This window comes from Dipteris shenzhenensis, chromosome 32 (genome assembly GCF_047967505.1).
Source record: "Dipteris shenzhenensis isolate YYH24624 ecotype China chromosome 32, Dip_SZ_1.0, whole genome shotgun sequence".
NCBI classification, from domain to species: Eukaryota; Viridiplantae; Streptophyta; class Polypodiopsida; order Gleicheniales; family Dipteridaceae; genus Dipteris; species Dipteris shenzhenensis.
The window spans coordinates 28,272,925-28,286,180 of NC_141627.1; the positions used below are offsets into that span (position 1 = coordinate 28,272,925).

Here is a 13,256-nt window from a genome sequence, read left to right on the forward strand (position 1 = left end):
GCTGTCTCTTTTCCCTTTTCTGTCTTCTTCAGGGTGCCATTCTTTTCATCTGCTTTCTTGACGCGACAATCTGCAATCACATGGCCCTTCTTCTTGCAGTAGAAGCATTCTCCCTGAAACTTCTTCTTGCCACCCTTCTTCTTTTTGTCACCACTAGTAGAGGACTCACCTTTGGTGGAGGAACCACCTTTGCCTTTCGCAATGGTAGAGAACGCAGCATCCCCATTGCTGCCTCCATCTCAAGCTTTAAGCCTCAATTCCTCCTCCATAAGTAGAGCACAGAACTCCTCAAATGACAATGGTTGGGGTCTCACCTGAGTGTTAAGCGCTGTTACCAGTCCATCAAACCTTGGTGGACATATCCGGAGACACCGCCGAGCTAGCTCTTTGCTAGTCTTTTGTATCCCAGCACCAGCCATCCGATCACACAGATTTTTGATTCGGGTTATGAACGCCTCTACTGTCTCTCCTTCATTAAACTTCTCAGCTGCGAGCTGTCGTCCATGAAATATTTAGGAAATATTTCCTATACCGTCGCTCCAGCAAGAATAAGGGGCTCCCACACAATCGCATTTCTACCATCAACGGTCTCATTGATAGACCTCATCTGACATGCAAGTCAGGATCCATCTAGTGTCCCGGGCTCACACATGGCTTCTCCTCATATGGGGGCCTTACAACTTGAGCACCTTGGACCACTGCTGGTTAACAGGAGGGTGGGGCATTGAGCATATCTAACACTATCAGCGTATGTCTCTAAAAATCTCCTAGGTCTGATCATAAAGTGCTAGTGCAGATCCATACAGCCATGTTCAGCTTGTGATGTACTCCTGATCCATCCTAACCAACATGGGCTGTCTTTCCTTGTCCCTAATGATCACCTTGTCACCTCTATAGGCAGCCCACTTTCCTTCTTGCCTCGCTTCCACTACCTGAATCATCCCCTCCTTCTTGTGCTCTTGTTGTACTAGAGTGAGCTCATCATCTACATACATCTTAGTCCCCTTTAGGAAAGCCTGCATCTCCATGAAGGTTGATCTATCCTCTGCGTTCTAAAATTTGATCACCATAGGCCTTGTTTGTGCATAGCTTTGCCTACTCTCGAGGCCTCTTCAAAGGTCAAGTCCAACCCAATCTTTTTAATGAGTGCCTCAGCATCCTGTATCCCCCCTTGCCAGCCCTCATACCAACACATCCATTGCTTTGTTGTCCCTCCTCTTGTCTTCCTCTAGTGTACCGGATATGAACTTCTTTTTCGGGGCTGAGTCGCCATTTTTAGCCACTTCCTTCTACTCCATAAGCTCTACCTTTCCTTCCTTGATTTGCTCTGACGTTTCCACCTATTTGTCTACCACCCCCTTCACCACTCTTCATGTTTCCCTAGGCTGTCCTCATAGATTCCACATCCCTCTTAAGCTTCTCATCTTTGATTTTAATTTCTCCATTGCCTTGCGCAGCCCCCCTTGATTTTTTTCAGCTTGTTGTCCACAGTCTGCAGCTTCTCCTTCGGGCTGGTCATCTTTTTCTTCCATTCTTCCTTGTCCTTCTCCCACTTTTCTCTTTTGTTTTTATCTTTTCTTATAGCAAAGCAATTTTATGAAAGCATCTACCTTTGTCCATACTTTAGCTCTCAAAATTGGTACTTGAGGATGTGAAGCCTTATTGGTCATGCATTCACACAATGCTTTCCAGTATTCCCAACCCAAGGTACTTTGAGACAACGTATGTTTGTCTTTGTCAAGATTGTCGTTAGATAGGACTCTCCTTGCCTTTGCTCCTCCATGGACACTTTGGCGGGAAGATTATGTGTTTCCCTAAACATTTTCTTGTCCTCCATAAGTTTGACATGTCCTCCATGGAATCCCATCTTTGATAGCGACTTCTTAGCTTATGCAATGCACTGTGTGGATACTTCTTGCAGAATTAAATTCCAAGTAGAAACAAAATGCAAATACAACAACTTATCACGTATGCATAGTTTTGTGTGTAAAGTACATATGTGTAGTCTTTGTAGTGGGATGGGCACATTTCTCTTGCACTTTCCCTCCTTGTTTTTAGCCTCATCTTTATCCACCATCATTGTGACATTTGTGGCTCAAATTTTTCAACTAAAGAAAAACAGATTTTTTTGAATCGCATCATAGCATCAGGTATGTTCTCACTTGCTGCCCCATTTAGACATTGGATATTGCTTGCTTGAGAGCGTGCTTCCCAGGTATCTTCAATCCTTCCTCATGCTGCAATTACGGTTCCCTTGTTGGGAAACCTTAGTGGGAAACCCAATCAGCACTGGTGAATTGTCTATGCGCCGGAGCTGGGCTGATCACCCCACACAGACTCTTCATGTTTACTATGCCAACTATGTAGGCGCCCATTTATTCTACCTTGCTAGCAAACTAACAAAACTTTCCAGTTTTCATCCACCATGAGTTCAAAATCCGTCTACTTTTGTATTCCCCCTTGGTTGGGAATACGCTATTGCTCATGTAATTGTGCTTCATCATGTTTCTCCTATTGATCCATCAAGGTTACAATGAACAAACAATCTAAGATGATGGATGACATACAACAAACAACCTACGATCGTTCGTGCATGATGGACGATAGACGGAGAATGACCTACAACCAGACCTATGATGGGCAGATGGTAGACCTATGATGGGCTATGACAGATAGATGGACAATAGGCAGACGCACCTTGAGCTATGACAGATGGACAGACAACATACCTATGACAGAGGCGATGACAGATGGACAGACAGACGGACGAGAGAGAGGCACCAATTTGGCAAACCTTATTACTGATACAAAGCATGAGAGAGAGAGAGAAAGTTTAATAGTATCTTCAAAAGACCAAAGGGTCTGTGAGATTGAAAAAACCGGATACAATGAGCTGAATGGGTGGAGCCACAGAGAGAGAGAGAGAGAGAGAGAGAGAGAGAGATGTAGATGTATTAACATCTGCGTAAGGCCTCATGGGCCTATGAGACAAAGTGCACAAAAAGGAAAACTCATACAAGCCTCAAGGGGCTGGAGCAAAAGGCGCGCTAGGGCCCTTGCTGAGTACTAATCTACGCTAGCAAAATCATAATCATAATCGGTCAAATGTCAACTGAATCAAATAATCGGTCAAATGTCAAATCAAGTCAATCTATCAAGTATAAACTGAATCAGGACAATCTCGAAATTGAGACTTAGAAATCGAAGCCTGGCACAGTGATGGCTCTCTGGTAAGCCGTGAAGATATCTTGTATCTGCGTCTGTCGGGCTGTCTCACGCTGTGGTGGGGGATGTGGTCTCCTCGATTTGTGAACTCTTTGGGCTATGTCCAAAGTGACCCCTTGTCTCTGTCGGTCCCCCCTGAGGAATGCTGTGATAGGTCAGACCTCAATGAAATGTGCTCTGGGCACTCTCTACCTCGCGTGTGGTCTCTGTGTCGCTATCTCGGCAGCATCAAAACTTCCGCACAAGAGAGAGAGAGAGAGGAGGGAAGTAGGAGGGCGTTGTGCATTAGATAAGACAGGTGAACATCAAAACTTGCGGCACAAGAGGGTACTAGGACTTGTATTCCTCCCCATTACCTCCGTTTTAGCCACCTCAGCCCCTTTTAGGGACACCCTAACTAGGCCTCTTCTTTTCCCTGTATAACACTCTTTGCATAGACCACCTTGACTATGGACGATGCATCACTTTTTCGTGTATTTAGAGACAGAACAAATCCCTCGGCAGTACAAGTTTGGCAAAATACACTGTTGAGATATAAATATAATAATGTCAACCTAACAACGATGACATACTTTTGTCTTTGCTACTTTGTTGAGGCAGCAATACAAATATCTTTAGATGAATTCTTGTTTTCCATCTAATCATGTGCATGGTAATTGAGCTGCTAAAGAAGCTTGGTGTTTTGATTCTGATTGGAATCCAAACTCGCTTGTCTAAGGTATAGCATCAGTGCAAAGAATGTGCAGGAGGTTAGCTTACTCTTTGGGGATTATCACCACATTGCCAGGTAGGATCATTTCTCAGTTGGGCCTCCTGTGGATGTAGCAAAAAACTATGAGATTTTCAAACATAATGCACAGTACAATGAGGAAGGCCTGGCAGAGGGATGTGAAGGAAAACCCCTCTTGGGTAGAAATGGAGCGTGCTGTGGATCAAGGACACTCTGGTCATGAGACAAAGTCCGCGCACATGCAAGAGTCTCATAGGAGACATTGCCCAAGCAAAAACCACACAAGGTGTCCCTCAATGTTGAGCTAATGGCAACTTCATTATTGCAACAATTTGTTCACATACAGTAATTGTGTAACAGCCATTATCTTTTTAACTATGTTAAACAAGGTGGTTGTTTGTATCATGCAGTATATTATTGAATGATGGCTTTTCTGAAGAACTGAAAAAGCTGTGTGAAAAGGGACGGCTTGACAAAGCTATCTGGACCTTGGACCTCCTGGTTCAGCAAGGGTTTGAGGTCTCCACTGACATCTTTTATTCAATCCTCCAAGTTTGTGTGGACAAAAAGGATCTACTAGCAGGCAGGAAATTGCATTGCCTTCTAGTGAGAAATAGATTTGATTCAAACAACTTTTGGGCGAGCAATCTGATGCGTATGTATACTGTGTGTGGGAATTTGCCAGAAGCAGACCAATTGTTCAGCAAACTGCCAACACCAAATGTGTTTACATGGAGTGCAATTATATTAGCAAATGCCAAGCTGGGACAAGGCGAGCATGCTATCAAACTTTATAATCAAATGCGAGAATCAAGTGTGAAACCTGATGGACATGTCTTTGTTGCAGTACTGAAAGCATGCACAAGCACTGCAATGCTCAGGCATGGCAAGCACATTCATGCTGATATACTTGAAATTGGTCTTGAGGCAGATATTTTTGTGGGGAACACACTCACTGATATGTACGCTAAGAGTGGAAGCCTAGAGGATGCGTGTAGTGTTTTTGACAGATTGACTCAACGAGATGTGGTAACTTGGGATGCAATAATTGCAGGACATGCTCAACAAGGGAAAACTCAAGAGGCTTTTCACCTTTTCCATCAAATGCAGAAGATGGGCACAAAACCTAACAAGATCACATACCTATGCATGCTGAAAGCTTGCTCAAGTGTAGGGGCCCTGGCTGAGGGCAAGCACGTTCATGCCCATCTTGTCAAATGTGGTTTTGAAGTAGATCCGCCTGTTGGAAACTCTCTCATTGACATGTATGCAAAATGTGGGACCTTGAAAGATGCACATGGGGTGTTTGACAAACTGCCTCAAAGGGATGTGGTAGCATGGGGTGCATTGATTGCAGGATATGTCCAGCATCGTCATGGCCCAGAGGCTTTCCAACTTTTACTACAAATGCAACAGGAGGGTATTCAGCCAGACTTGCTTGTGTTTATGTGCATTTTGAAAGCATGTTCTGCGTCAGCAGCCCTAGATCAGGGAAAAATGTTTCATACACACATTATTGAAAGTGGTTTTGAGTCCAATCTATTTGCTGGGAATTCCCTTATTGACATGTATGCCAAATGTGGGAGCCTAGAGGATGCACACAATGTATTTGAGGGATTGCCAGAACAATCTGTGGTCACGTGGAATATATTGATCGAAGGATTTGTCCAGAATGGCCTTGGTGAGGAGGCTCTCCAACTGTTTCAGCAAATGCAACAGGAGAATATTAATTCAGACTGTATCACTCTTATTAGTATATTGAAAGCATGTTCCAGTATTAAAGCCTTAGATCAGGGGAAACTCATTCATGCCGATCTCATTGGAAGTGGACTTGATGTAGATGCGTCTGTTAGCAATACCCTTATTGATATGTATTCAAAATGTGGTAGCCTTTATGATGCTCACCGACTGTTTAAAACATTACCAAACCGAGATGTAGTGACATGGAGTGCAATGATAGGAGGATGTGCCCAGCAGTTGCATAGTGAAGAGGCAATCAAGCTTTTCTTGGAAATGCAAGAGGAGGGCATAGAACCCAATGGTGTCACAATCATTTGTGTTTTGAAAGCATGCTCCCAGTCAACAGTTCTTGAGTGGGGCAAATGGATTCATGCTTACATTATTCAAAGTGGACTTGAGCTGGATGTATTTGTAGGTAACAGCCTCATTGAGATGTACAATTCTTGTGGGAGCCTGGAGGATGCTTGTAGAGTGTTTGACAGATTGTCAACGAGAGACGTGGTGACATGGGGTCTAATCAGTGCAGGATACGTCCAGCATGGGCATGCTGTAGATGCTCTTAGACTTCTTGAAATGATGCAAGAGGATAACACCAAGCCAGACTCGATCACATATGTTTGCCTTCTGAAAGCATTGTCTAGCATAACAGCCCTGGATCAAGGCAAGCTCATTCATGCTGTCATCATTGAAAGTGGTTTTGACTTTGATGCAAATGTTGGAAACTCAATTATTGACATGTATGCCAAATGTGGAAGCTTTGATGATGCACACAATGCATTTCACTCCTTTCCCAAACGAGATGTTGTTACATGGAATATAATTGCTTTAGAACGTTCTCAGCACGGGTGTGTTAATGAGGTTCTCCAAGTTTACTACCAAATGTGCCAGGAAGGATTTGAACCAGATGGTGCCACATATGTCAGTGTCTTTAAGTCATGTACTACTGCAACAGCCCTACATCAAGGGAAACTGATGCACATGCACAGTATTGTGAGCGGTTTGGAGTCAGATGTTTTCGTGGGGACTGCCCTGATTGACATGTATGCCAACTGTGGAAGACTTGAAGATGCTTGTACAGTTTTTAACGAATTGTCAAAGCTGGACTTGGTGACATGGAGTGCCATCATCTCTGGATGTTCTCAGCAGGGCAAGTTTGAATTGGCTTTGCAGTATTTCAGAAACATGCAACAACAAGGATTGGAGCCAACGGATGTAATATTTGTTTGTCTTCTATCCGCATTCAGTCATGTGGGCTTAGTGCATCAAGGCCAGTGTCAATTTAATTCAATGATTGAAGATCATGGCATTGCGCCAAAACTTGACCATTATAACTGCTTGGTTGATCTTCTTGGCCGTGCAGGTTGCTTGATTGAGGCTGAAGATCTATTGCAAACAATCCCGTTTGGATCCAACATTGTGGGGTGGAGGTCTTTGTTAAGTCAATGCAAACTACATGGCAACGTGGAGCTAGGACGTCGATGTTTTGATCATGTTATTGAATTTGATTGCACAGAAGCAGCTGGTTACATACTCATGTCACACACATATTTACTTGCTGACATGCAGGAGGAAGCAGACAAAGTAGAAAAGCTCAGAAACTGGACATGTACACAGAAGAAGCCAGCAAAGGCCTATATCGAGATCAAGAACAGGGCGCATGATTTTGTTGCAGGTGGCAAAGGCCATCCACAGAGTGATGATATCTATGCAAGGATGAAGAGATTAAGTGCACAAATAAGGGGGGAAGGATACTTGCCTAGTGTGGACATGATACTGAATTATTCAGAATGAGGGCAAGGAATGTGAATAATATTTCCCTTGATCTCACAGGTATCATACTGCCGTGATAAAGTGATGATCTGGTGAACAACACAACTTTTTTTAAGAATCAAACAACTTCTTGGCAATTAATGATTGCCACAGTCATTTCATTATTTTCAAGTTTCAAAGGCTGAAGATTGTTGGAAATGCATGGAATCCTGGTCCGGAACAAAGCGTCACTCTGGAAATATTCTTGACACCTACGGGGCTCTTCCATTGAATAATAGGACAAGGCATACAAAGCCAAATCCTCAGCCAGTGGAAGAATTGTTATCTGAAAGCATTGTATCGCACTGCAAAAGCAAGTAGTGCTCAAGGATAATCATTCCAGTACTTCAAGAGGCAGCCCAACAACTCATGACAGACTTTGGCAGGTGCACCATCAAATTGGCTGGAAGAAAGGGCCAAACGAAGCCATTTATGCTCCGTATGGTACAGGGTGCTCAGTGTATTCAACCATGAAGAATTCTTGGTAAAAGAGCTTCAAATATCCAATGCCTGGTTCAGCGAAAGAAAAATGGCATACGGGGGATTCACCTGCACTGCACGGGGCTCTTCCATTGAATAATAGGACAAGGCATACAAAGCCAAATCCTCAGCCAGTGGAAGAATTGTTATCTGAAAGCATTGTATCGCACTGCAAAAGCAAGGAGTGCTCAAGGATAATCATTCCAGTACTTCAAGAGGCAGCCCAACAACTCATGACAGACTTTGGCAAGTGCACCATCAAATTGGCTGGAAGAAAGGGCCAAACGAAGCCATGCATGCTCCGTATGGTACAGGGTGCTCAGTGTATTCAACCATGAAGAATTCTTGGTAAAAGAGCTTCAAATATCCAATGCCTGGTTCGGTGAAAGACAAATGGCATACGGGGGATTCACCTGCACTGCATGATACTCTGACAGTGAATGGGACCCCCGAAATTTGTGTTGGAATGTACGATTTAGTGGCTGCACTGAGCTCACTGTTTTCTGAGTTAGGGCGGCAAGTTTGGCCTTTAAATCCTAGATACACACCTTGTTGGACTCAGCAAATTGCTGGATTCAATCAGAGACAGGCAGCCACAACAGTTTAGCTTATCGCTTTCAATGTTTATCTTCAGGGGATTGTTTTGCCAATGCCTTACAAGTTTCACCCTTTGAAGGATGGATGTGTGTGTGTGTGTGTGTGTGCGCGCGCGCGTGTGCAGAAGGCTATTTTGGCTGTTTGGATTGCACCCTGATCGACCAGGGATATGATCTTTTCTTTTCCCAGGTTCGCTATTGGGCCCTCTGGACTCTTTGGAACAACAGAAACCATTGGGTTTTTGGTGACCCTTCTCTTAATAAGTTCTCTTTTTTCCGAGCGTTCCTTAGGCAGTCCTTTTATGACTGTCTGCATGCGGGCTACTCTCAGTACCTAACATACATGCAAGTTCTCTAAAGATGTAATTGCTCTCCTCCATGGAGACAACTTATGTTAATATAATTATTTGGATTTCACCAAAAAAGTGTGTGTGTGTGTGTGTGTGTGTGTGTGTGTGTGTCACTTTGGGACAGCTATGAATGTACATTCTTCTTAGGGAAACGTTATTTTACAAAAAAACTGTGCAGGCGTAGAGATCGTTTTTCAAACACTTTGACAATGGAATACTTTGTTTGATGTCCAAATCTACTATAGGAGTTGTATCTTGATGGAAAAACTGATGTCGATTTTTTGCAAACTACACATTAGCATCCAAGAGAAAATCATTCCAATAGAGAAAGATTTCAGGGAGGAGGGAATGCATCTACTAGTGTGTCAAACATTCAGTGCAACTACTGTCATGAGTTTGGACACTATATAAAAGATTACCACAACAAGTAATACGACCAAGTAAGTCAATCTAACAGCAATTGAGGGAATTGAAATCATCGTGGCAGACATTCAAGTCACAGTAATTATGCTAATGAACCTTAGAATATGTATCTTGTAAGTGAGGATATACAAAAGAGTGAAACAATGTATCTTAACATTGATTGCAATTCAAAAGGGGAATGCAGTTATCAAGTCGATCAAGCAAATCAAGATCCTTGGTACGTCGGTAGTGGTGCACCATCACATATGACAAAGCATCAAGAATGGTTCATAGAGATTAAACCATTAGAAAGACCCAAGAGTGTTATCTACATTACAGATAACATACCAATTCCAATTCAAGGGAAAGGCATTGTTCCTATGAACAATTTCACTCGTACGAAAGGATTGGTAAAAGATGTACTCATGTTTCCAAACTCAACAAAAACCTCTTATCAGTTGGGCAAATGACAAAACACAACTCTTGAGTCATTTTTGATGGAGATGAATGCACGATCAAGATAAATCCAAATGATATCAACTAGTAGAAAAAGCAATCAAGGAAGGAAACTTGTTCAGAAGCAGCTTCAATACCAGACTTACATGCATGTCGACTTAGTAGCAACCAATGCTACTTTCCAAAGTATGGCATAAGAGAAAAGGAAATGTCAATATCAAAACCTTGATGCAATATAGAATATGGCAATTGGAATTTCAAAACACATTTACGAAGCATGTTGATTCAATAAACAAAAGAGAAGTAACTATGGCAGAAGCACCTCTCGAGCAAGAGATATTCTTGATTTAAATCATACAGATGTATGGGCTTATGCATAGACCTGCAACATCAATGATTCACTTTACTACTTGACTTTCATCGATGACTATAGCAGATATTGTTGGGTCTATAATCTGAAAGAGAAATCTAAAGTCTTTTCTAGATTCAGACTTTAAAGCCATGGTAGAGAACAAGACAGTCGGAAAGATCAAATTCATGGACCGGGACAAGCTTCTATCTTGTAATTGTATGGCGTCTGCATAAGGTATGTCTAGAAAGAAGAAAGGAACCATGATTAATCCTAGACTTGGGATTATGGAACAGATTATACGTTAGGAAACATATCATTTTGGATCAAAATGGAAGTTCAGGCTAAGTATGCAAACACGCTAGATGAAGCAATTGCTGTAGCCCTGAATTATGAGGATGCCAAAGGAAACAGACCAAGTGGGTTTGTGCAGGTTGGGACTCGGTATGAGTACCCGAAGAAAACTGGATTTAAGAAGAAGTGGATTAGCAAAGGGAGTGCCTCATAGCCCAGTGACCAAGCCAAGCAAGCGAAGTCAATTGAGACTCCTTCTAAACCACCATTGGAGTGAAAAGAAAAGTAATACCAATGGTAGCCCGGGCGAAGTCTTCTTTGAACCCAGAGCAAAGAGAAAAAGCGAGGAGAGAAGGCTTGTGTTTTAGATACCTTCAACCTCATCAGTGGAAAGATTGACTACGAAACAAGGATCGTCAGATGGCTAAGATGGTGATCTTAGAATGCGACGTGGAAATGGAGAAAAGTCCCAGAGTAAAACAAATGCAGATTCAGCTAGCAGGATCTTCTTAAAGGTCAGCATCTGTTTTGTTATGTGTGTCTGTTGTTAAGCTAGTAAACAGTGCACCTGATAATATCCTATCAAAGCCCGCAGCAACAGGATATACAACCTTTAATGATACGGAGTTAATTAAGATGAAGGGGCAAGTCGCCAATCATGACATCATTGTGTTGTTTGACTTAGCGTCAACGCACAATGTAATTAACTCCAAGCTTGTAAAGAGGCTGAAATTAAAGACTAGTCCATCTGACTATGCATACATAGTCAGAATGGTAGACGGAAGTTCAACTGAAGTATGGGACCAAAGGGTTACCCATTTGGAACTTCGAATTCAGGACTATACAGAGAAGCTTGATTTTGAAATGACAAAGCTTGCTCATGCAGATATAGCCTTAGGTAAGGCTTGGCATTCTAGGAAGAATCCAGCCATAGATTGGAAAAAGCATATTTATCAATTCAAGATGAATGATGTGTTGTATGTCTTACGAGGTGAAAAAGATATACCTCAAGGACCGTTGGTTTCCGTAATGGAAGCTCGAAAAGCTCAAGAAGAGTTTTTGTTTCTTTGCACAGCATCAGTAGAGCCAATTGATGGTCCTTTAGCTACCACTGATGTTACCCAAAATGTGGAGATGGCCAAGTTGGCTGATCAAATAGCAGAGGAGTTTTCTGATTATTTTAGGGATGAGTTACCTTATGGGTTACCTCCAGAGTGGAATATTCAACATAAAATTGAACTAATCCCGAGGGCAGAACATGTAAATAGACCTCCCTATAAGCTAAGTCTTACCGAAGAAGCAGAGGTGCGAAGACAACTGGAAGAATACCTCAAGCTAGGGCAAATCAGCCCAATTTCTCACCTTTTTCTTCGCCAGTGATATTAAAGAAGAAGAAAGATGATACTTTTCACCTCTGTATAGATTACAGAGCATTGAATAATATCACTATTAAGCACAGGTATCCAATGGCTCGGATCAATGATTTTCTAGATGCATTACATGGGACCATAATTTTCAGTAAGATAGATCTAAAATGTGGCTACCATCAGATCCGTATTAGAGCCAAGGATGTGCATAAAACCGCTTTTAGAAGCAGGTTTGAACATTATGAGTTTTTGGTAATGCCGTTCGGACTTACCAATGCTCCTACTACATTCGTCATGCTTATGAATGATTTACTACGCCCATATATCGGGGAGTTTGTAGTACACCTTATTGACGACATTCTTGTTTTCAGCAAAAGTATTGCTAAGCATTATGAACACTTAAGAATAGTGTTCAGTACTTTGAGGAAAGGCAGTCTCTATGTAAATAAAAAGAAAACTGTACTGTGTATGGTAAGACTTGAATATTTCGGATTCATTATTACTCCTAAGGGGGTAGAAATGGATCCAAAGAAAGTGGCTGCGATACTGACTTGGCCTATCCCTCAGAGTTTGATAGCTTTGCAATCATTCTTGGGATTTGTCCAATTTTATGAAAGGCATATCAAAGGATATTCCGAGATAGTATCGCCATTGACTGATCTGACCTTAGATAAAGTACCTTTTATATAGGGACGAAGTCAACAAAAAAGTTTTAACACCATAAAACAAGCTGGGGTCTCAGGACAAGTGTTGAAAATAGTTGATCACCAAAAATCGTTTTTCATTGAAACTGATGCAAGTGGCATTGCAGTAGGGGTAGTTCTCCTCCAAGAGGGAAGGCAAGTAGCCTTTGAAAGCAAGAAGCTTTCTCCCTCTCAACAAAATTAGCCAACTCATGAATTAGAGTTGTATGCTGTTGTCCATGCTTTGAAAACATGGAGACATTATTTGTATGGATCAAAGTTTTATGTTGATCTTAATCATCATACTTTGAAACATTTTTGTAAACAACCTGACTTGAGAGGCCGCCAAGCTAGGTGGTCAAAACTCATGCACGAGTTTAACTTCACGATTTGATACTGAAGAGGGAAGGATAATAAAGTTGCTGATGTGTTGTCCCGCAGTATGCATAATATGAGTTTCACGGTATTAGAGAGTGCTCTAATGATTGAAATTAGAGAAACTCAAAAGGTGGACGAGTTCTGTCCAGAGCCTTTGGCCTAAGGCTCATGTGCTGAAACCTAGGGAAAAGGGTGACTTGGCATCCAGAAAAGGTCAAACTTATGCAAGATATACCATAAGAGATGGTATTCTAAAAAGAAATGGCCAGGTAGTAGTACCTAATCAGAATGGATCTCAGGCAACAATGCCATGATAGCCCATGTGCAGGACATCTAGGAGTCGAGAAAACGTATGATCTTGTGAAGCGAGATTTCTTTTGGCCAAAAATGAAAAAAC

The 13,256-nt window shown here is 42.1% G+C and overlaps 1 protein-coding gene across 1 annotated transcript; it reads left to right on the forward strand.

The window, feature by feature from the left end:
* The first annotated feature begins 3,878 nt into the window (after window positions 1-3,878).
* Window positions 3,879-8,933, forward strand: LOC147880553 (pentatricopeptide repeat-containing protein At2g33680-like). The gene is made up of 3 exons (XM_087370952.1): window positions 3,879-3,943; window positions 4,051-4,241; window positions 4,366-8,933. Exons 2-3 carry the CDS (start codon window positions 4,060-4,062, stop codon window positions 7,484-7,486), a joined length of 3,303 nt encoding a protein of 1,100 aa, XP_087227078.1. The 5' UTR covers window positions 3,879-3,943; window positions 4,051-4,059; the 3' UTR covers window positions 7,487-8,933.
* The last annotated feature ends 4,323 nt before the right edge of the window (window positions 8,934-13,256 follow it).